Genomic DNA, 26,120 nt, shown 5'->3' on the forward strand with positions numbered 1-26,120 from the left:
TATAAAAATTAACTCAAGATGGATTAAAGACTTACCTGTAAAACTCAAAACTATAAAAACCTTACAAGGAATCCTAGGCAATACCATTAAGGGCATAGGCATGGGCAAAGATTTCATGACAAAGATACCAAAAGCGATTGCAACAAAACCAAAAATTGACAAATGGGATCTAATTAAACTAAAGAGCTTTTGCACAGCAAAAGAAACTACCAACAGAGTAAACAGAGAGATAATAACATAATGGGAGAAATTTTTTGCAATCTATCCATCTGGCAAAAATCTAATATCCAACATCTATAGGAACTTAAACAAACTTACAAGAAGAAACACAACCCCATTAAAAAGTAGGCAAAGGACATGAATAGACACTTTTCAAAGAAGACATACATGCAGCCAGCAAACACGAAAAAAACTCAACCTCACTGTTCATTAGAGAAATGCAAATCAAAACCACAATGAGATGCCATCTCACACCAGTCAGAATTGCTATAATTAAAATATTAAAAACCAATAGATGCTGGTGAGGTTGTGGAGAAAAAGGAATGCTTTTACACTATTGGTGAGAGTAAATTAGTTCAACTATTGTGGAAGACAATGTAATCAATTTTTCAAATTGTATCATGCTTCAAAAGAAGGCAGGTTCTTACTGAACCTCTGTAAATAACATGTCATAAAAAGCAAGGACACACAATGAGAACTTCTGAACGCTGAGAATTTAATGAAAATCGACTACACTTTCGAACTATTTAATTTCAATTTTTAACGAGCAGAATTTACTAGATTATTATGGATTTCTGGTAGCTTAGAAGAGAGAAGCCTATTATATACAAAGATAATAGAGCATAACACATATGTATTGTTCCTTATCAGTTGATTTAGCCCTGTAAAATTAATTCTTGTGCTGCTGAATTGTGGGTTAGTGGTCTAGTGGAGCTATCCTCCTCTTGACTAAAAAGAGTCCTGGAAATCATAACTCAGGCCAGAGAATGGTCTATAAGTAACCTAAGATGCTATTTTAAAAAATTTTGAAGTACCTAATAGAGTCCTTTTTCATGGGCCCTGAAAAACATAAAATTCTGGTCTGTTACTAATTACAGAACTTCCAGAAATGCATCAAAGTAAAAAAAAATTACCCACAGTTTTAAGATAATTAAGCTAACTTTAGAAAGTCCATCTTTAAAAGGCCATGAATGATTTATTACTAATACATTTTAAATGTAAAATTTTTGATTATAGTTGATAATGAAAATAATAAAATTGACAAAAAATTAGTTGCTTCTGTGATGTGTAAAACAAGATTATAAAAATATTACAAAAAAAGAAGTTTTAAACAAAATATCTCTAAGAATCATCATAAAAACTTTGTTCAAGGACAGCAAATGTTATGTCTGATATCTAAAAGGGAATAAGCATATTTTTACAGTGAAAACAATTTTTACAGTGAAACAAACATATTTTTACAGTGAAAACAATATATCATGAGAAATAATATAAATAATATGTCAACGAAATATCAATAAAATACATGGCATATTAAGTAAAGAGAAACAATGAATTTGAAATAAGGCTTAGGCATTGGTAATTTTCTAAAACTCTATACTAAAGTATGATATATCCCTCCAGTTGAAAACTATTGGCATTGAAGATGCTAGATTCAAATTAAATTTTTAAAGCCTTCTCAATTTATAAAGTGAAAAACCTGTAATTTCAAGAAAGTTAAATCAGGTGGAAGAAGTAGATACATAAAGGCCTAGTTATCCTACACTGTGAAACTGCTCTAAGATTTTTTATATGGTGTGCTGAAATCACGGAAGAGATAATCATAATTCTTTCAGAGAGAGCCAAGGAAGCTTAAAAGGTATTGTTCACAAATTGTTGACTATTGCTATTTAAGGGGCACTGTATTACTCTCCTCGGTTCCAGGGTCAGTTGAGAGTTCACCTGCCGGAACTCTTTTTTGTTTTCATTATACTTTTAAGTTCTGGTATATGTATGCAGAACGTGCAGGTTTGTTACATAGGTATACACGTGCCACGGTGGTTTGCTGCACCCATCAACCCGTTATCTACATTATGTATTTCTCCTAATGCTGTCCCTCCCCTGGTCCACCATCCTCTGACAGGCCCTGGTGTGTAATGTTTCCCTCCCTGTGTCCATGTGTTCTCATTGTTCAACTCCCACTTATGAGTGAGAACATGTGGTGATTGGTTTTCTGTTCCTGTGTTACTTTACTGAGAATGATGGTTTCCAGCTTCATCCATGTTCCTGCAAAGGACATGAACTCATCCTATTTTATGGCTGCATAGTATTCCATGGTGTATACGTGCCACATTTTCTTTATCCAGTCTATCATTGATGGGCATTTGAGTTGGTTCCAAATCTTTGCCATTGTGAATACAGCTGCAATAAACATACATGTGCTTGTGTCTTTATAGTAGAATGATTTATAATCCTTTGGATATATATCCAGTAATGGGATTGCTGGGTCAAATGGTATTTCTGGTTCTAGATCTGTGAGGAATCGCCACACCATCTTCCACAATGGTTGAATTGATTATACCCCCACCAACAGTGTAAAAGCATTCCAATTTCTACACATCCTCTCCAGCATCTGTGATTTCCTGACTTTTTAATGATTGCCATTCTAACTGGCATGAGATGGTATCTCATCGTAGTTTTGATTTGAGTTTCTCTAATGATCAGTGATGATGAGCTTTTTTTCATATGTTTTCTGGCCACATAAATGTCTTTCTTGGAGAAGTGTCTGTTCATATCCTTTGCCAGCTTTTTGATTTTTTTTTTTCTTATACATTTGTTTAAGTTCTTTGTAGGTTCTGAGTATTAGCTCTTTGTCAGATGGATAGGTTGCAAAAATTTTCTCCCATTCTGTAAGTTGCCTGTTCACTCTGATGATAGTTTCCTTTGCTGTGCAGAAGTTCTTTAATTTAATTAGATCTCATTTGTCAATTTTTGGCTTTTTGTTGCCATTGCTTTTGGTGTTTTAGTCATGAATTCTTTTCCCCTGCCTATGTCCTGAATTGTATTGCCTAGGTTTTCTTCTAGGTATTTTATGATTTTAGGTCTTACGTTTAAGTCTTTAATCCATCTTGAGTTAATTTTTGTATAAGGTGTAAAAAAGGGGTCCAGTTTCAGTTTTCTGCATATGGCTAGCCAGTTTTCCACATATGGCTAGCCAGTTTTCCCAACACGATTTAATAAATAGAGAATCCTTTCCCCATTGCTTGTTTTTGTCAGCTTTGTCAAAGATCAGAGGGTTGTAGGTGTGTGGCATTACTTCTGGGGTCTCTGTTCTGTTCTGTTGGTCTATATATTTGTTTTGGTACCAGTACCATGCTGTTTTGGTTACTGTAGCTTTGTAGTACAGTTTGAACTCAGGTAGTGTGATGCCTCCAGCTTTGTTCTTTTTGCTTAGGATTTTCTTGGCTATATGAGCTCTTTTTTGGCTCCATATGAAATTTAAAGTAGTTTTTTTCTAACTGTGAAGAAAGGCAATGGTAGCTTGATGGGGATAGCATTGAATCTATAAATTACTTTGAGCATTATGGCCATTTTCATGATATTGATTCTTCCTATCCATAAGCATGGAGTGTTTTTCCATTTGTTTGTATCCCTTCTTATTTCCTTGACCAATGGTTTGTAGCTCTCCTTCAAGAGGTCCTTCACATCCCTTGTAAGTTGTATCCTTATGTATTTTGTTCTTTTTGTAGCAATTGTGAATGGGATTTCACTCATGATTTGGCTCTCTGTTTGTCTATTATTGGTGGGTAGGAATTTAAGTACATTCTTCTGAGTTGGAATCCCCAGAGCTTTCTTGGCTAATGGGAAAGCATCTGTTAGGCAGGATGAGACTTGGCAGATGAGGATAAATTGCTAAATGTACACAGCAGCAAAACTCTGGTAACTGTGTTCTGTCTCTATTTCCCCTGTACTTTGACATGTGGGCTCAAATATTTATCAACTTTCTGGTAAGCTTACTAATGTCACAGTTGCTACTTGCCTTTGCACCAGCTCAACCCAGCAATTCACATGCTTTTTGTATAGCTCTGTTCTCCAAGTGATTAAAATGGATGCCAGTACTCTGATTCGTCAAAAAGTCCAACAATGTATGTAAATGCAGGGTAGAAGTCCAGAGTTCTGCCGACTTATGGAAATCAGCCAAGTGCTAAACCAAAATTACTATTTCAACATAGAAAAAAATTAAAATCCTGTACCTGGATCTGGTTTTTAGGTAACATGTTCCTGAATTATAGAATTACTGCCTTACATGTTGAAATAAGTTGTTTGGAGGTAGAGATATGTGAAACACTGAGTTTGCAGTGGGCATCTGTGAGAAAGCAACAGTGACCACTAGGAGTTTCTGTCTCTATCATCTGTCCTAACCCAGCATGCTTCTAATCAGGTTTAAATATTAGCTTTATATTTATTTTTCTATTGATAATAAGAAAGCAACCTTACGACTCTCATAAAAATCTATGATTTCTTAAGTTCTAAGTAATGTTGTGAGAGTGGGATTTATATACATTTCATTTAATCATTTAATTTAAATACAGAGGTCTCCAAATTGAGACTATGACTTTTAATTCATTCAGTGTATTTTAGTCTAAGTAAAATGATATCTGCTTATATGTGATTCTGAGACTTTAGAGGGAAGAGACAAAACAGCAATGTTATCAAGGAGCACACTACACACTGAGTTGCTGCTGTTTCCACTACTGAGTTAGAACTTGACCAAGGATTTGAGGATTAATTTGTGCTTACCTGCAGATAGGATAGGAACGAATATACAAAAGACACAACAAAAAACAAAAAACACAGCATGCCAAACAGCAGGAAAAAAACAGGTGTTGGCTTCAGTTTTATAATGTTGAAAATGTCAATTCTGTTCTATGTATTTTTATATTAAAGGAAAATGATTTATAGTAGTATTTACAGACAGGTATCCTTGAAACAAATTACTGTTTTTCACTGATTACTGCACACTTCATTTCAGATGAATTTGGGTCAGAATCTCAAAAGATGCAATCCCAAATACCATAATTCAGAATGCTGAAATCCCAAAAGTTAAAAATTCTTAATATTCATATCCCTCAAATCTAAAACCTCAAAAATTACAGTCTCCCAAAAATTAAAATCCCAAGTGTTGAAATTATGAAAGCCAAATTCTGAGGAATAGATTAGCACATTTTCGCCTGTCTGCAGGATGGTTGCATCATGTTAGATGAAACTATTACTTTGTTATTGTCTTTATTTGGAAATTAAGTATAGTTTAAGGAGATGCTTATGGTTACTAAGTTGACAAGGGATGAACTTGTGAACTTAATTTTAGGTGTCGACTTGACTGGATTAAGGAATAGCTAGAAACCTGGTAAAATATTATTTTGGATGTGTCTGTGAGGGTATTTCCAGAGGAGATTGGTGTGTGCGTGTAAGAGGACTGGGTGGGAAATATCTACCTTCAATGTTGCTGGGCACCATCAAATCAGCCAGGGGCCCAGAGGGAACAAATACAGAAGCCAAATTAGTCTTTTACTGAAAGCTAGGACAGACTTTTCTATTGCTCCCTTGGACATCAGAAATTTAACTCCATGAAAATGCATTATCACGAAATTGACTTTGTGTGTAAACATATGCGTATATGTAGAAACACTGAAACTTCCTCGGAAAATGAAGAAATATCCTTTAGATACATCTGCAGTTGTGAAGACAAAATTTATTGAGTTCTCAGCTCTTTACGTGACTACATATGTCGTAATGACTCATCACAGTATTTGACTGATCTCATCAAAAGACTTAAGTTGCTCAAATCGGTATTTCAGATGATTGATTTATAAAGCTGAGTGCATACAATTACTGACTATAGTTTTATGCATTTATACATTTCCCTTTTTGACTTATCTTTTTATGTATACTGTTCATTGGCTCAGTAACTATTATACCCCTGTGATTGTTGTCAGTATATACGTGAGCATTTATGCTTGCAAAAATATGTATGTTATTATTATATATTTTATTGTGTAAAGTGGCTTATGAAAGGTTCTGCTATGCTTTTTACATTTCTCAAATAAATCTCCTATTTAAACTGTAAATAAATATATTTAAAATTTTTTTTCTTCAGAATTATATTTTCTGGATTTCCACCCTTTGGGATTGTAGTTTTTGGAGTTTTAGACTTTGGAGATTTTGATATTTTGAGATTTCAGCAATCAGGATTGTTTCTTTCCGAATTATGATCAGATCCCATTCCAGATCATCCTCTGAAGCCATAGTATGGAAAAAGGAAGTTTTATGGTATATGTGTTTAGTAGATAACAGACTCATGTAGTAGCAACTTAAGAAAACTTAAGTGGGTGGGGAGTGGGAATGATATTACAGAGGCTGAATGTTTGTAGCCTGACTGGGCAGAGAGCAGGGCTTTGCATGTCAGTAAAGATATTTGACAGTCAAGGAGGAGTGGGGCATTATGACCTTTTTTAAGGTCATTACAGAAAAAAAAAATCAGACACATAGCACATAGGCATTTTTGAGCTCCTTTGATACTAGTAAGTATAGTATCAAAACTAGTAAATACTATCCAAAAACATGAATGTAGTCACCATTCAATCAATTGCTTTTAGGATTTTTATTTTCTTCCTGTATACTAATTGCACCTAGAATTTTCTTTCTGTTAAACACTATTTTTAACCCTTTATGCCATGTCCATTTGCTTCAAAATTTTGTTTTGCTGAGAATATATTTATTACTAAATTACTAATAGCCAACTTGGAGACAGAAGTTAAACTCAGCAAGGCATTCTTCCTGGGAGCTGAAATGAAATTCAGTGAAAAAAGTTCAAAAGTTCAGGAGAAGTGGTCACAAGAGTAACAGCTCAAAAACACAGCAGGCATATGTTGCGATTTATGAATTGTGAGTCTAAAAGTGCGAAAAAAGATACAGGAGAAAAATGAATACACATACACACTCACACAGGCAAAAATATGTTTAAGAAAAAGAGGAATGGAGAAAAGTATTGTGAGAGTATAAACATATTTAGAAAACAGAGTCAACAATAAACGAGTGAGGGCTGATTATATGCAAAATAAACCGCTAAGAGTCTTGCAACATATGTGAGGGCAATAGAGGACAGGAAAAGAAAATAAAGCAACACAATAAATGATTGAACTAGATACCTCTTAAAGAGATAATAAGAATTCCCTGCACACTTTATTTCGCATCATCTTCTGAAGCAATGGTATGGAAGCAAGATGCTTTCTGGTGTGTTCAGGGGAAAATAGACCCATGGAACAGAGGACTTAAGTACAGGGAGTGATGACATTCTAGAAGCTAAAGTGTATATAGTCTAGCAGAAGAGAGGGCAGGGATTGTCTTTCAATCAAGAGAGTTGATGTGGAAGATTTTTCTGACTTTTCTTAAGAGAAGACAGAATGGTCAAATTCATATTTGAGGAAGACACATCTTACACCCAGCACAAAGGCATTTTGTAACAGCTGTGGACATAATGGCCTCCTTTGATATGCGTGGTAAGTACCTTCCAAATTTCAATTTATTAGAAATTCAGTGAAATCTTGTAAGATTTTTATCTTCTCTTTTTGTTAATTGGATCTAGAAATTCCTCTGTACTCTCTGCTAGCTATCCTATTATTTCTTGTTCATCTCCCGCAAAACTTTATTTTGTTGCAGGTATTTTTATTAGTAACCCTCTGATAAGCAACTTAGAGACGGAAATCAAACTAAGCAAGGGATTCAGCCTAAGGAAATGCAATTTAGTTCAAGGAAAACAATTCAAAAGCTCAAGAGGAGTAACTACAGGAATAGCATTTCAGAAACACAGCAGGCACATATTGTGTTTATGGATGGTAAGTTAGAGAAAAGAGAAAAGACACAGGAGAAAGAAAATTACAAATTAACAAACTAGATAGACACAGATAGATGATAGATGGATATAGATGATAGATGGATGATAGAGAAGATAGATGATAGATAGATAGATAGATAGATAGATAGATAGATAGATAGATAGATAGATAGACATGAANAGATAGATAGATAGATAGATAGATAGATAGATAGATAGATAGATAGACATGAAAAGAGAGAAACGGAGTATGGCATTAAAAGATTTTAAGAATATTAGGAAAGAATCAACAATAGAAAAATCTGAACTTGTTTTATAGAAAATAAATCAATAAGACTCTTGCATCATATGAGATTGTAACCAGCAAAAGGGTGCAGCTACTCACTGCTTCTAGAAAGAAGCAAAAGTAAAAAGAGTTAGATATGATAGAAAAAGAGTGAGCTTTATTGTTCATGCAAGCAGGAGGTAAAAATGGCAGGAATTATTTCCAAAAATGGTCACTTTTCCAAATTCTGGAGAGGGTACAAGGGCTTTAAGAAGAAGGGGTTGGAATGCACAAGGGGAAGGGGGGATAGGAAGTACCAGGTGCTGTGACTTGCTCCAATGTCTTATCTTGAATTATTGTTCCATCTAGTGAAGGAGCTGGCGCCATCATGGGCCCAACCAGATTACAAATTAATTTCAGTCAATCTCGCAGTTAAACTCTTGTCAGGAGTGAATTCTGGCCTTGGAGTCATTTTCTGCTGGGAAGACAATTCTGGAGGTGTCTGGTTGTGTCAGAATTAAGCCTCTGAAGCTTCTAAGGAAATATATGCTGGGAGGCTGAAGCAAGCAGATCACCTGAGGTCAGGAGTTCGAGACCTGCCTGGCCAACACGGCAAAACCACATCTCTACTAAAAATACAAAAAAATTGGCTGGGTGTGGTGGCTCACACCTGTAGTCCCAGTTACTTGGGAGGTTGAGGCAGGAGAATTGTTTGAACCTAGGAGATGGAGGTTGCAGTGAGGCGAGATTCACTGCACTCCAACCTGGGTGACAGAGTGAGACTCTATCTCAAAAAAAAAAAAAACTATATATATATATATATATATAAAATAAATGAGCATAGTGTAAGTTTAACAAGCATCCAGAAAAACAAATGTGCATGAGGTGTGGGAGGATAAGTTAGAGTTTTATAGCTTATTCTTAGGCTGTATTTCAAGATAAGACAAAAACATCTGCAGTTTTTCTCAACGGGGTAAAGGAGGAAAGGAATAAAAAATAAGTTTTAAAACAAGTTTGAAGCTATGCTGCCTAATTACAAGAGGACAAAGAAAGAGGAAAAAACAATAATGCATTATGATGAGCAATTGACCTGGATGCCCTTTGTAGAATAATGCCAATTTCCTGCAAGTTAGTGTAAAAGCAAAAGATATGGATTAACTTTACTTTTATTTGCAATATATTCTTTAACTCTTTGGAATGTTTATGTTTTTACAATGATGTAAACACGTTTTCTTTTAAAAAAAAATTGCTTTTATGCCAGCGTAAAACAGCAGGCAGGCATTGTTTGTATTTAAATGTGTGTATCTTAATTTAAAAACTCCCGTTTACTCCTCACTAGCTACATTCAGTCTGTAACTCCTTAAATATTGCTTGACCATCCTGATAGTGTGGTATACACTTAATTATCAGTGACATAACAGACCTGAGTTGCTGTCTTACCTCTACCCTACAACACTTCTGTGATTGTGAATAGGCGACTTGATCTTGAGAAAAATTTTCTTCATCAGTAAAATGAAGATAATGATATAACTTGATAATATTATTCAAAAACTTTAAAGATTCCAAATCGTCATCTAGTAATGGAACTCAGTAAGTAAAACTATTTAATTTTCTAAGAAATATTGGTCATTATTGTGTACAAAATGTAAGACAAAGAATCTCAGATATTTGGCTTGCAAATTCTTAAAGGCTTATTACCAAAATAGGTCCCTTAAATGGGGCAGATTTGGGAAGGGAGAAAAACTTGTCTAAGTTGGACAAGTTGGTTTTAGGGATATTTAGTTAGCAATATCTAATGGGTCTAGGGAGACGGATTCAGGATTCAGCAATAAAATCTAGGATAACACATTGTGTCCTAGGGTGTTTGTCCTGCAACACTTCCTTGAATGCAGAATCAACTCATAGCATCTCTGCTTAGTCTTGACCTTGTGCAGAGGAGTAATACACAAGCCAAGTATCCATCAGAAATATCCAATCTTTTGCAGAGAATTTACCATGTCTCTCTAATACTTGACAATTAAGGACCTCTCTCCAAACAAATCGCCCCTTATTACAGGTGTTACTAGATGTCGTTTTAGTTTCCTTGGTAACAACTATCTCTGTAGATTTACTGTATCTGTAAATGTTTATTGCAATTTTCAGAAAAGATCCACCCTGTCTGCAATCCCCAGAGAACTCTGTGATCCCAGAGCCACTGGTTAGGTAAAAAGGAATAAGAGGAGTCTTTTGTAACAGATAAATTCAGCAATACCTTGGGTTTGTACATCAGGATTCTTTAGTTTTTATCAAAATTGCCCACCAAAATATCCACTCTCTGGTAAGTGCCCAGATATTCTCATTTATTTGGCTTTCACTTGTCTTCTTTTTTTGGCAATTGATCACATAGAACTGAAGATCACAACATACATCTGAAAGAAAGAATTAGTATAACGTTCCAGTTAATTCACTAGGATTTACTAATATTTTACAGGAAAAATAAAATCAGATGCATAACTAAATGCAAAGTTTAAATCTGAATTCTCTATAGAAATAACACGTCCAGAAATAATTTTCTCAGGGCATTGCATAGACAGACTCTAGTCTAAAGTATTTTCCATCTCTCTTCATTATGATCGCGACATAAATGCTCTGTTCTCTCAAAAGAAAGTTGAAAGAAGCCACAAATTTAACACTGCTCTTTTTCTACTAAATTTTCAGATATTCCTATTTTACCAACACAAGCATCTATAGGTTTCATTGCAGAGCCCTATGAATGAATCATGTCCATTATCAACACATCATATGTTGACATCACCACCTTCTTCTTGGTTGGGTTGCCAGGGCTAGAATATGCACACATCTGGATCTCTATCCCCATCTGCAGCATGGATCTTATTGCTGTTCTAGGAAATTGAACCATCCTTTTTATCATCAAGACAGAGCCCTCCTTGCATGAGCCCATGTACTATTTTCTTTCCATGTTGGCTATGTCTGACTTGGGTTTGTCTTTATCGTCTCTGCCCACTATGTTAAGCATCTTCCTGTTCAATGCTCCTGAAATTTCATCCAATGCCTGCTTTGCCCAGGAATTCTTCATTCATGGATTCTCAGTACTGGAGTCCTCAGTCCTCCTGATCATGTCATTTGATAGATTCCTAGCCATCCACAACCCTCTGAGATACACCTCAATCCTGACAACTGTCAGAGTTGCCCAAATAGGAACAGTATTCTCCTTTAAGAGCATGCTCCTGGTTCTTCCTTTCCCTTTCACTTTAAGAAGCTTGAGATATTGTAAGAAAAACCAATTATCCCACTCCTACTGTCTCCACCAGGATGTCATGAAGTTGGCCTGCTCTGACAACCGAATTGATGTCATCTATGGCTTTTTTGGAGCACTCTGCCTGATGGTAGATTTTATTCTCATTGCCGTGTCTTACATCCTGATCCTCAAGACTGTACTGGGAATTGCATCCAAAAAAGAGCAGCTTAAGGCTCTCAATACTTGTGTTTCACACATCTGTGCAGTGATCATCTTCTACCTGCCCATCATTAACCTGGCCGTTGTCCACCGCTTTGCCCGGCACGTCTCTCCCATCATTAATGTTCTTATGGCAAATGTTCTCTTACTTGTACCTCCACTAATGAACCCAATTGTTTATTGTATAAAAACTAAACAGATTAGAGTGAGAGTTGTAGCAAAATTGTGTCAACGGAAGATTTAACAGGCATATGTGACAGAAAACCTGGAAATATCTGATAAGATATTTAAGGTCAATTTGAGAAAACCTAATATTTGACACCAAGAATTATCAACACATATTTTTGTTGTTATCATAGATTTATTTTATTCACTCTGGATACTGAGAATGGGATTAAAACTATAAACAGGAAGTACATTGCCTGAGGTCCCCATTTCAGTTAACCAGAATAAAAATAAGTGTCTTATGATAGTACCTCTGACACAAACAACAAATTACAACCAAGACAGAAAAATGATATTTTTTACAGTCTGACAGAAGTTGGATTCCTCGTTGTCTACATTTAGTCTCTCTATACCAGGTTCTTTTACTGCTAGACCTAAATTTTATATTATATCTGTCTCTTTATCCATTTTAATCATGTTAATATGTCACCATCTTTTTTAAATTCCAGCTTTTATATTTGATATGGGTTGGATTCTTACATGGGTGTATTGGACCCAGGTAGTGAGCATAATACCCAACAGATAGTTTTTCAGTCCAGTCCTGGCCCTGTCACTTCCCCACCCTGGTAGTCTGCAGTCACCAAGCATTTCTTCAGCAAAATATTGGTAAGTTCCCTGCCTCATAATAGATTCGCTATGCAAGGCAAGAGTAATTGAAAAGGCAAAGTGAATGTATGCGTGCCTTTTATAAATTTGAATTCTTACTTCTTTAGAAATACAATTAAATCAATCAATCAATATATATATATATATNCTTAAGGCTCTCAATACTTGTGTTTCACACATCTGTGCAGTGATCATCTTCTACCTGTCCATCATCAACCTGGCCATTGTCTACCACTTTGCCTGGCATGTCTCTCCCATCATTAATGTTCTTATGGCAAATGTTCTCTTACTTGTACCTCCACTAATGAACCCAATTGTTTATTGTGTAAAAACTAAACAGATTAGAGTGAGAGTTGTAACAAAATTGTGTCAACGGAAGATTTAACAGGCATATGTGATAGAAAACCTGGAAATTTCTGGTAAGATATTTAAGGTCAATTTGAGAAATCTAATATTTGACACAAAGAATTATCGACACATATTTTTGTTGTTATCATTGACTTATTTTATTCACTCTTGACACTGTGAATAAGAATAGAATTATAAACAGGAAGTACATTACCTGAGGTCCCCATTTCAGTTAACCAGAATAAAAATAAATGTCTTATGATAGTGTCTCTGATACAAGCAACAAATTACAACCAAGACAGAAAAATGACAATTTTTACAGTTCTGACAGAAGTTGAATTTCTCATTATCTACATTCAATCTCTTACACCAAGTTCTTTTAATGCTAGACCTAAGTTAACTCTGTCACTTTATCCATTTTAATCATCTTAGTACACCACCGTTGTTTTTTTAAATTTAATCATTTATATATGATATGGGGGTACATGTGCTGGATTTTTACATGGATATATGGGACCTAGGTAGTGAGCATAGTACCCAGTAGATAGTTTCTCAGTCCAATCGTGCCTCCTTAACTTTCCCCCCACCAGTAGTCTGTAGTCACCATCATTTCTTCAGTAAAATATTGCTAAGTTCCCTGCCTTATAATTGATTCACAATGAAATGCAAGAGCAATCAATAGGCAAAGTGAATGTGTAAGTGTCTTTTTAAAATTTGAACTCTTACTTCATTAGATACACAGTTAAATCAATAAGGAACATATTCTAAGACCCTACATGGGCTGGACTGTTTATACTTACTCAACATCATCAGATACTCATTAATCTCCAGCCACATCGACTTACTGAACAGTTTTTGAATTTATGGAGCTCTTTGTTTTCTGTGAGTTTTCACATCAGATCTCTTTTGTTAAAATGCTCTTGACTCCAATTTTGTATAATGCATTTCTATTTTTCTTTAAGTTTGGCTTAATTTCCTCATAGATTACCTAGCCCTAGTTTGTATTATGACCTTCTCTTTTATCTCTTTCATTGCTGGTTTATTCTTTATTCTTTATTATACTTAATATTTGCAATCATAGACACATTTTATGCTTATTTCATTTCTTTCTACTTATTGAATAAAGTGTACACTAAGTGATTGAAGAGACCTATCTATTTTCTTTATTTTTTCCTACCTAATGTCTAGGACACTTCTGATGCAGAGTAGATTTTAATAAATAATTGCTAATGAATGAATTTAAAAAGAAGACCATGTTTGTTAACAAAGATGTTCGCTGAAGAGTTCAGTAACATTTCAAGGTAGGATACAAGTTTTTAAGTCATCTATTTCAAATATAGGCATATCATTGATGCTAATGACTTTTAAAACAGGAAAAAGAAGATATGCTGTTAAAGACAATTTTATTGCCTTGAAATTGTGTCTGAAAAATTGTCCAACTTTCCTTCCTAATATGACCTCAAAATCTTGCATATTGTGAAAACTATTTTAGCCTTTTCATTTTACCTACTCATTGAATCAAGTCATTTTTATCAACCACATCAGTTCAAGTCTCCTACACTTTTATCCTCAGATGAATCAAGAAACACCTTCCAGGAGTGTCAAATGCTTAAAAAAATGATAATCAGACCACAGCTGACCACACTTCACAATTAATGGAAAATTTTTATAGATACCAGCATTGTTTTAAACCTCTAATTTATGCAGGATAGGCTTCCAGATATTTTTAGGCATTTAAAAAATTTTTTTTCAACAATGGCCCAGCTTTTCATAAAAGTTTTTTGCCTGTTTATTTTAGCTGAAGAGATTGTGGCTCTGAGATTTTGATTTAATGAAATCCACACAGAGAGGAAGTCAAAAGCTGGGGTTCAAACCTAATCTCTGATACTCCGGGATAGTATTATCTTGAGTACATTTTAGTTTTTAACTTCAGGGTTACATATGTTTTCACAAACCTATCTTAGTATAGAAAATCCTATCATCTGATCAGGGCAAGAACTGTTTCTATGTTTGAGTTGCAAAACTATACCTATCTGCCTTTTCCAAAACCTTACAAATACAGATATGGGTTTGGGGTTGCAGTACAACAAAGTAGTAGTTGACATATTTTATTAATTGAAAGAAATAGAAGCTCATATTCTCCTAGTGTGATATTAGGCAACCCAATATGAAGACTTCTTTTCCACTAAAAAGATGAGGAGCAATTAGGTGGCTTTAATAGGCATCTTATTCTTTCAGGATGTTGTACATAGATGTCACATAGAAGAGTCTCAAAGATAATCTGTACTTTAAGGGTTTTTGACAGTCTTAATAAAATGAAATGAAAAATAAAATAAAGATACATAAATCTCAATGGGGGAGGTGAAGATTTATGGTCAGCATAATGATTTTCACATATTCCTGAAATGACTAATGTAGTTTTTGGAGGATTAAAAGCTCAACTCTGGGGCTCTTTAAACAGTGGCTCTCAACTGCAGGAATGTTGCCTCCAAGAGACGTTTGGCAATGTCTGGGGTCACCTTTGGTTGTTGCAACCTGGGGGCATGGGTGTGTCACTGACTTCCACTGGTTAGAGGCCCGAGGTGCTACTAACCATTCTTTAATGCACAGGATAGCCCTTACCCAAAAGAATGATCCAGCACAAAATGTCAGTGGTGCCAAGGATACAAAAAGCCCTAGTCGAAATGTAACTATCAAATAATAAATGATTAAGCTCCATGGTTACACAAATTACCTTGAGCTCAACTACACAGCACCTAGGGGCAATCTGACACCAGAGAAGCTCCTGAGAAAGGAAACAGTGAAAAACTTTGAGAAAATTGAAAGACAATGAAGTCTTTGAGAGATGTTAAAAGACCGATTAATAAAAAATGAAAATGTGCAAAAACTAATGCAAAGGATGTAAACCTCACCAAAAAGCAAGTTCAAATACTTTTAAAAAAAATTCTAGTAAGTCTTGTTGTTATTGTTTTGTTGTGTTCTGTTTTGTTTTGTTTCTATTGGACATTGGTCATTTGTGAGAAGTTTACATGAAAACATTGTAAGGGATGGAACACTAAAAAATTATAAGGGACGAAGGACAGCATCACTTAGTCCATATAGAGAATATGTGAATTAGATGGAGAAAATATGCCTGTATGATACACGAGTTACACGAGAACAATACTGTAATTTTTAAAGTAGGCAACTACTTGTCTGTACAACCTAAACATCTTAGTTTTTCCAGGGCCAACAAAGTTTTGATACCATAAAAAAATATTATTTAATATGTTGAATTAATTGTGTACAATCAACTCAATCCATTAATTGAATGCATTATTCTTGCTTGAGAATTTGAGTCCCCATACATGTCACATTAAAAAGGTATAATATAGTTGAGTGGGTCTACATGTGTTTGTACCTATGGGTTTGCCCATATCTGAATGTTTTTCATGTAAATAAGCCAGAAAAATTTCTCTTTTTGTTATTTGTGAGATCATTAACATTCTTAAAATAATCAGAACTTAAAAACACGTTTAAATACAACAAGAGCAAGATGAAAATATTTTATCACAACAAAAGCAAAAATAGTTCAATAAAATATAATAGCCAATCATTATTTTAAAAGACTTTTAGAAACCAACTAATAGAAGACAGCTACTCTAATTTTAGAAAGTAAAACTTAAACCCCTTTCTCAATAAAAAGTAGTAAGCCTAAAGGTCAATGATAAAATATTAAAACACTCTCTCAAAATTCAAGACAAAGAAAGATACCCTACATTACCACTCTCCTATAATTTTGATTCAGGTCTAACTGGCCCGTTAAGATAGGAGATAAAGCAACAAGAATAGAAGATAGACATCCAAGAACTCCTGAAGAGAATCCAGGATATAAATAAATAAATAATAAACAAACAAACAAATGTAGTATAATTGAAAAAAGAAAATTAAAACTTTTTTTTTAATGTAAGACTCACTACATTGTCATTTTGACACAACAGAAGCAGTCCTTAGTCAACTTAATTTAGGAAAGACAATTTTTATCAGGTATGTTCTTCTTCTTGGCAGCAGTCTGAGTAGGGTTTTACTTTTTCTTTTATTTTGAGATGGAGTCTCATTCTGTCGTCCAGGCTGGAGTGCAGTGGCACGATCTTGGCTCACTGCAACCTCTGCCTCCCGGGTTCAAGTGATTCTCCTGCCTCAGCCTCCTGAGTAGCTGGGACTAAAGGTGCCCGCCACCACACCCAGCTAATTTTTTGTATTTTTAGTAGAGACGGGATTTCACCATGTTAGCCAGGATGGTCTCAATCTCCTGACCTTGTGATGTGCCCGCCTCGGCTTCCCAAAGTGCAGGGATTACGGGCGTGAGCCACCACATCCAGCAGGTTTTACTCTTAAAAAAACGAACTTGCAGCAAACAGTTTGCTTGTTTATTTCTATTTTTTTTTTCCTTTTTATAAAAAATGAATAACCTCCCAAGCAGATTAAACATTATTGACAGATTTGCTTCCATCTAACAGAAAATGTAGCATGGTAGTCAAGCAGCATACCTCAAGCATGGCGGTCTTGGATGACCAGCATAAGCATCACCTTGGAACTTATTACAAATATAGTAACTTACATCCCATTCAAAACCTACTCAATCAAAATATTCGTTTTAATAAACTCTTCGGATAATTTCTTTGCACATTAAAGTTTAAGAAACATGGTACTAAAGCAATTCATTATCACCAAGTGTATAAGAACTTGTATGTGTTTGTGTATTTACAGAGGGTAGGAATACTTACAAGGATTTCAGGTGAAAAGTGAAAATCCATAATGAATTTGTCTCTTTCTAATTTCCACATGTCTAATTAGATTATAAGTGCATTACAGTAGGTAAATTGGATATGATTTACACTGAAAAGACAGGCTGGCTATATGTGGTTGCTTGCCCATGGCTTGTTCATTCTTGTTACAAAGAGAATCTTCTGCCTACAAAGTAAAGGTAGTGTAAATCTACATAAAATATCATGACTGATTCTATTGATTGGATAAACAGGATTGACTAAGGGACTAAAGAGGCAAGTGATAGAGTGAGAGAATAAATAATAAATATGCTATGCTTAGCTAGCAAATGGCATACTGCATATATAAAAAATCATTCTTTATTTAAATAAATGTGGAAAAGGTATATAATCCAACAGAAAAAGAACAAAAGCCTTGAACAGATACTTCAAAAGAGGAGATGTAAATGGTCAATAAGCATATAGACAGGGGAGTATAATTTCTAATTGGAGGGAAATGAGCGTGCACTATTAATGATCTGATCTCTTTTAGAACTTGGGACTCTAAAACAACTAGCTGATTAGCATCCCCTGGCTAATTATAGTGAGGGGAAAATGAGCAAGGTCAAGAGCTAATGAACAGGGGCTGGGTTTGAATATGACCTCCAACTTCTGATCACATGCAGTTTTCTTAGCCAAAGCCTGCATTATGAGTTCAGCCCTAGATTTGTGTCCCTTGAGTCAACCTTTAGAAGATTTTCTATAAAGTATTGTGTCATTCTTTCAAACAGCCCCTGCTCGTAGGCATCCCAAGGGGCTCTTAGAGCTTCATAAAACAGTGCCTATTAGCATAAAAGAGGAGCTTAAAAGATTCTTTCCTATTTCTGATCACTTTCTTATCACTGACTTTATAGCAAAGTATCACACTGATTTTAAAATGCTAAGACAAAATTCTACTTTTTCAAAATATCTGAAATAATTTGCGTTACATCTTCTGTTTGGATTCTGAAAGGATGGACTAAATGTTAAATTAACAAGAGGAAATTACATGTCGTGGAGATTAAGCATATTGCAGAATTTTCAAGGAGAGACAGAGTGTACACTTTGGTGGGATTATGTGTCTGGGGAAGTATTAGGAATGTCCATCCAGGCATGCCCAGTCTGTATGATATGTGTGAGAAGGATGTATATCTATATTATCACTTGATTCTACCTTAAGTCACTATACCTCTCTAAGATTTTGTGGGTTTTTTTATATATAAAATGGACAAAATAATAATCTAAGTGAGAAAACCTATATATCATTAATCAAAATAGCATATTACTATCTACAAGTTAAAATATAATATATAATACAATAATTGCATTTTTGGGTGTTTGTTCTATATATTTGAATTAAATCTCAACAGTGACTGCCGCTAAAGAATAATGCAATCTTTAAGACAATGGTGAGACAAATGCCAGAACACAAATGGCCACAGTTTATTGACATAAGATTATTTTAGCTAGTACAGTAAAGAAAGCAAGTTATGTGGTTTAGGTAAGAAGTTTCAGAGGATGTGTAAATGTGTAAGTGATGTATATTATGTCATGATCTGTGGCTTGGCCTTTCTCTTAAGTTCCAAATATTTATTCTTAGTAAGCTATAGATATCCAAGGAAACAAGGTCCTGGGATAGAACTTTGGGCACATTGAGAGGTTATGGAGAAGGAAAAAGTCTCCCAACAAAGCAGCCAATAACCTCATAAGCACTAAGAAATTATACTTTCCTTGGAGCTAAGGTTTTCCCATACTGTCAATATCCTTAGAAAAGTCTGAATCCAACATTGACAGGTAATTAAAAATGAGGGAAATTGCCTGTTTAAATAGAGAGTTAATAATTCCTAAATGATTATAATAATGGAAAATACAATCTATGCAGATAACAACTTTGGAAAAGACAGCCACTCTTTTAGGAAAACAGCCAACGAACTGTATTCTGAGATGTTAAGAAGAGCTAATACATTTTGCTGTCTGAGAAGCACTAAATGAGGACTCTAAAATACGACAAACCAAGAGGTAAAAATCAGACACATTTTATTTGATTAAATAAGTGAAATGTAGCCTGAAGAATGGGGGAAATTATTACCATCTTTAACTTTGGTAAATGATATTCCATTAAATAAATAATTTTGGAGCTACAACTAATTTCCATTTACTATGCAAGGTGTTAGAAATGGAACCGTGAACAGTGTAAACATGATTCTCTCCCCTTATATTCTAGTTAAGGGAGAAGACAGACGTCAAATAATAAATCAGGAAAATAATAAGGAAGCTATTTTGTGTAAATGGGACTAGATTACGTACCTGAAGAGAAAATAAGATAAACAAATTTAAGAAACATATATCAACTCAATTCAAGGAAGAAAACTAATCTGAGCATTCAACCATGAAGTAGAAGGCTTTAGGTATTGGTTAATATGCTAATACTGGGGAGAAGTTAGGATGTATTGGAGGATCACTACCCATTCAGCATGATTTAGACTACCTTCTGTATAGGAAGGAGGGTCAGACTACATATTTTCTAAAGGTTTTTTTTTTTTTTTAACCCCAAGATCATGTAATTATGAACTTCCAGTTCTGCTATTACTTGAAATGTTCATCCTATACATATACGTTGGTATGATTACAGGTTTGGGATAATTTGTTAATTTCCCTCCTAATCCAGAGTAAACTGTGCTGTTTCCTTCAAAATTTTGCTTTCCTTGCTCAAGAAGTTTTTATAAAATTGAAATAAGATGTTTTTATAAAATCGAAATAAGATAACTGGTTTCATGAGATTGAGACATGAGTATTTTCATGTAGTCAAAGGATTGTCTGGAATTGTTAAGTGTGCAAAGCCTAAGTTGTTTGATAATTTAACAAATTCCAACAAACTCCTGGGTGAGGAAGCAACTCATATTCTTCCCATGTGCTTTTATGTTTGGCTTTGTTTTTCTTTTCTTTTCTTTTTTTTTTTTCACTCTGAACTGACAGTAGAAATATAAATGTTTGACATTAAGAATTATCTACTGTTAGTATCTATAATGTAACAGAAAGCAATATCTTCTGCCATAACTTCGCTTAAGAAATTTCCAACCGCACTGAGGTAAGCACCTAGTAAAGCATCTTCCTATGTGTCATGTCTCCTCTTAATGACACAAAAATGGAAGTCCTTAGATTCCTCCTTATTGAGATCCCTGGACTGGAGAAAAGTCACATCTGAATATCCATTCCTTTCTTATCCATGTACCTTCTTTCTTTGATGGGTAATTTTACCATCCTCTTTTTTATCAAGACAGAGCAAAGCCTCCATGAACTTACGTACTATTTGCTTTCTATGCTCTCCATCTCTGACCTAGGGCTGTCTCTCTCTTCCTTACCCACCACTCTGGGACTATTCCTATTTGATGTCCGTGAAATTCATGCAGCTTCATGCTTTGCCCAGGAATTTTTTATCCATCTGTCTATAGTCGGTGAAGCCTCTGTACTGTCTGTAATGGCATTTGACAGGTATGTGGCAATCCACAATCCTTTGAGATACAGCACTATCTTAACTAGTCCCAGAGTCATCAAAACGGTTTTTTTCTGACCTCCAAGAATGTTCTTTTGATCCTTCCACTGCCCTTTCTCTTGCAAAGGCTGGGATACTGTCGTCGAAACCTGCTCTCCCACTCTTACTGTCTCCACCAGGATGTCGTGAAGCTGGCGTGTTCTGACAACAGAGTCAATGTTGTCTATGGACTCTGTGCAGCACTTTCTACTATGCTGGACTTGGTGTTTACTATCTTCTCCTACATTATGATTTTAAGGGCTGTACTGGGAATTGCTACCCCCAGACAGCAGTTCAAGGCCCTCAACATGTGCATCTCTCACATCTGTGCTGTGCTTATCTTCTATGTGCCCGTGCTGAGTACTGCCATGCTCCACTGGTTTGCCAGGGATGTGTCTCCTATGATCCATTTCCTCATGGTTGATATTTTTCTGCTGGTTCCACCCCTGTTGAATCCTATTGTGTACTGTGTGAAGACCCATCAAATCCAAGAAAAGGTTGTGGGGAAACTTTGTCCAAAAAGAAGTTGATCAAAAGAATGAGAAAGGGAATGAATCTAAAGTGGCAACTAAATAGATGTTGAATGTTTCACTGGAAGAAAGTATAATATACTAGAGTGGTCTTATATTTTATAGTCAGATAGAGTTCATAGAATGAATGACTTTTGATATTCAGTACCCTAAGTGCCCTTATGCCCCTGTGAGTTTGTGAAAATTACTTCAGCTCGGCCGGGCGCGGTGGCTCAAGCCTGTAATCCCAGCACTTTGGGAGGCCGAGATGGGCGGATCACAAGGTCAGGAGATCAAGACCATCCTGGCTAACACGGTGAAACCCCGTCTCCACTAAAAAATACTAAAATCTAGCCGGGCGAGGTGGCGGGCGCCTGTAGTCCCAGCTACTCGGGAGGCTGAGGCTGGAGAATGGCGTAAACCGGGGAGGCGGAGCTTGCAGTGAGCTGAGATCCGGCCACTGCACTCCAGCCTGGGCGACAGAGGGAGACTCCGCCTCAAAAAAAAAAAAAAAAAGAAAAAAAAAAAAAAGAAAATTACTTCAGCTCTCTGATTCTAAGATTGTACATCCAATAATTTAAGCCTTAAAGGAAGACTGGAAGCATCTGCTTCCTGCTTTTTAAAGTACATGCCAATAAAATAATATGAAAAAATACCTATAAAAATGTATTCTCCTACTTTTTTTTATATTCATAGCAAACAAATGCCTATTAAGAGAAGAGCTAAATTATTTCTTCAAGTTTTGTTGATGATGCAATGTTTGACCTAATTCGAGGTCACCTTGCACAGACTTAAAAATTTTAAAAATATGTATATTAACTGCATATTTGGATGGATGTGAATTCAAACTACAAAAGCTATTATTCTGGAGTCATACTAGTCAATTACATTATTACAAAGGGTATTTTTTTAAAGAACCCCAAATGACCATATCTCAATTGTTTATTTTGGTGGCGCATATTACAAAAAAATACTTTATCTTCTCATGGGTACATTCTTAGCTCTGGCTATTGCTTTTTAAACCTTTTCTGCATATATATTTTACTCCCAGCTCTTAGAATTAGCTAATTATACCCACTCTCTAGAGATTATCTCTTTTATAATTTAAAAATAATTGGTGAAGATATAACTATTTTCCTCAATCTTTTTTCTAAGTAAGACTGCATTTTCACTTTGAAGCCTTCCCTGACCGTTTCCAGCCTAAATAGACTTTTAAATTTCTCTTAAATTTCAATCTTTCCATCTTTATTAATCATTTTACATACCATGTAAATTGCCTTGTAATCCTAGAGTCACAGGTGTTGTTTTTGCATATATAACCTGTGTTTATAGGACCTTAAACAATTATTTGATATTAGAATGTGAATCCCAGGAGACTAGTGATTGTCTGCCTTTTTACTACTTCATACCGGTTGTGAGCACATTGAGTAGCCCACGGTATGAACGCAAATAATTTTGAATAAATAAATGAGTGAACACTTAGCAAACATTGAGATAACATATATAGAGTCACAAAAACCACACACACAAATACACACATATTGTCATCTTTAATCCTCAGTTTATAATAATTACTCCAAATTTTATTATTCTCCCAATACTTTTAAATATTTTCCTACGATATTCTACAGAGATATTTTCAGCTTTCTGTAACACTTTTAGAAAACCATACATACAATTTAACATCATAGAGAAATAAGGTTTTCTCATAACTCATTCATGTCATTGTTTGTTTTATCTGTGTCCAACACATGCTTCAATGCCAATGTTTGTCTTAGATTGTAAACAAGGCTATTAAATTTTATTTTTATAATGCCGTGAATAAATACACTTAATAAAGATCTTGAGAGAAACTAGTGAAAATGATGTGTATTTTGACAGAGGAGAGTAGTAAGTAAAGCCAAAAGGTCAGAGAAACTGAGACAGTGACTTTGGGGACTTGATTTGACTACAAAGAAAATTAGGTTTCTTGACCAGGAACCATGTTCAGAAATAGCTGGATAGCAAACCACTCCAAAGCTAAGTGACCCAAAACAACAACAATTATGTATTTGACCAAAGCTGTGTAATTTGTGCAGAGCTCAGCAGGGATATCTTGTCTATTCTCCACATAGTACCAACTGGACACCTTCACTGGGACAGAGGATACACTTTGAATGTGGTTCATTCCCAAAGCTGGCAGCTGATGCTTGCTGAGTTCAGCTAAGCTCCTACATATGCCTCTCCAAGTAGCTTAGGCTTCTATGAGCATGTTAGCTGGTTTCCAAGAAAAACTGCTTTCAAGAACAAAAGAGAATATACCAGGAAACAGGATAGAAACTTCTAGTCTTGTTAAGGACTATAGCTGCAAAAAATAAAGGGTCATTTCCACTGCATCTGTTAGTTATACATGAATGGAACAAGCTCAGATTCAAAGGAAGAGAAATACATTCCATCTCTTGATGGGGGACATGATACACAATTTGGAGCTGCCGTTTATCCAACACAGAACAGAATGATTGTTTATTTAGTTTCATAGTCAGTTTCACAAACTGCAAATTACGAATCAGTGTAGACCTCCACCTGTGTGTCTGTGCCTACCTGTTGCTGAGCACTGACGGAGACCATCCAGAAGTTGTTCAAAATGGAACAGCTCCATCCAGGGGTTGTTCATAATAACTGCTATTTCAGCTGATCATCAAATATGACTTAAAATATGGTTACTTTGCATTCTTGTTGAGCTGCTACGTTCATTTTTCTCCCGAACCAAGAAAGCAGGATGATAGGGAGTAGAAAAGAACTGAACATGTGCCAGCTTCTTTAGTCTCCCTATATACTCCCAATCCTCATGCTTCCTCCTTAAAAGACAGTAAAATGAGAATTATTCCTATTATTTGCCACCTGACATAAAGCCTTCTATATGTATGCTACCGACCTACTGCATTCTCATTTCTAAGAAAAATGCCATTTCTCTCTATCAAAACTTAATGCAAGTTACCCAAAACTAAATTTCATATCTTCCTGCCTTAAAAAAGAGACACTACTTGCATATGAGGCAGGACAATACTAAGTGGGATGTTTACCAATTCAGAAACTAAATGCTGATAGATCACCCAGGTAATCTGCGAAAGGATTTTACATAACTCCCCATTGATAACCCTTCCAGAACCTGTCTCACATTGCTCTTCATACTCATCCAGTCACAGAATATCATAGTAGTTGATGGAATTTCTGATATTGAACATTTATCTTCCTCAAAAAATTCAAGCTTGCAATATTCTCTGTCTCTCTCTCTCTCCCTCTCTTACAAATATCTATCTATCTATCTTTCTACTATGAGTTTTTACAGTAGTGCTAATTTCACCTTTAGCCTTATAAGTTATCTTTAGCTGTATCTATACTTAGAGTTTTCCTAATTTCTTAAAATACTTCAACTACTCTTTAATAATTAAAATGATTTAAAATTAACAATTAGACACATTTGAGAATAAACAAGGCTGCAAAAAGAAATAAAAGTATATATGTAAATATTATTTATATAGTATTTATTAATTGAGAAATGTTAACCAGTAAAATAGTTTTAATCAAAAACTATTTTTGAGTGTAAAAATCTCCTCTAAGAGTTAAGCAATCTATAACCATGTACAAGTTTAGTAAACAAGCCTTGAGTTAGCAAATAATTTCAGTTTGCTAACAGTATTAAATCTAAATTTAGGGGTAATCCAACTTTTCAATACTTTGAATAAAGACATCTATTTTGTTTTGAGCAAAGGCATAGTAAGGCAAAGTCTTTATATGTGTGAAGTAGAAGGGGCAGAATGAGGATTGGGTAGGTGGAGCCATTAGACCATGATTCGGAGATGGTAAAGTTTCTGTCAGCCCAAATGGGAGCTTATGAGCAAAGATGGCTCAAAAAAGGAGTTTCCCCCATTGGCAAGAAAGGGGCCACCACTGACACTTCACTTTGTTCTTTTACTATTAGGTCATCCCAAGAAGAGTGTGGCTTCAGCCGGGTATCCGAGGTATACCTTGAAGCATTCATTAGCTACCCACACTCTTTAGAGCTAGGCCACAAATGGTTTCTTCAAGTGGGAACTGAGAAGCACATCTTTACATCTATTACACCAAATTAGACTGATTTACCAAGTAGTACTCCAGAGACTCGATTATCTTTAGAATCTGATTGAAGATGATCAATAACAACAACAAAAAACCTGTAATTTAATGCTGACGTTTTTATTTTTTAAATTAATATAATATTTGCCACAAAATGTCCTAATTGGTTACTATAAATGTATATATAAATCAAAGAAATTGAAAGAGTTGTCTGTATATAGTGATAAATTATGTTCACACCAAGATTATTCCAAGTACATTTTTGAACAAAATGTTTCTCAATTTTACAAGAGCATTGATTGTTTTTATCATATTGCTGTCCTCTAAAAACAAAATATGCATTTGTACTATTGCTACATGAAAATCTGTATCTTTAATGCTGAAATTCTTTTTTTTTTTTTTTTTTTTTTTTTTTTTTTTTTTTTT

General features: G+C 35.0%; 2 protein-coding genes and 1 pseudogene across 2 annotated transcripts in view; 2 read left to right on the plus strand and 1 right to left on the minus strand.

Annotated features, from left to right (window-relative positions):
- Window positions 1–26,120, minus strand: part of MMP26 (matrix metallopeptidase 26) — a 294,924-nt gene that overhangs the window by 27,128 nt on the left and 241,676 nt on the right. The window lies entirely within an intron of this gene.
- On the plus strand, window positions 10,898–11,839 carry LOC112606292 (olfactory receptor 51A4-like). The gene is given in 1 exon segment (XM_025356540.1): window positions 10,898–11,839. A coding segment is annotated over 1 exon segment (942 nt).
- On the plus strand, window positions 20,785–21,620 carry LOC112605911 (annotated as a pseudogene).

Source organism: Theropithecus gelada, chromosome 14 (genome assembly GCF_003255815.1).
Source record: "Theropithecus gelada isolate Dixy chromosome 14, Tgel_1.0, whole genome shotgun sequence".
NCBI lineage: Eukaryota > Metazoa > Chordata > Mammalia > Primates > Cercopithecidae > Theropithecus > Theropithecus gelada.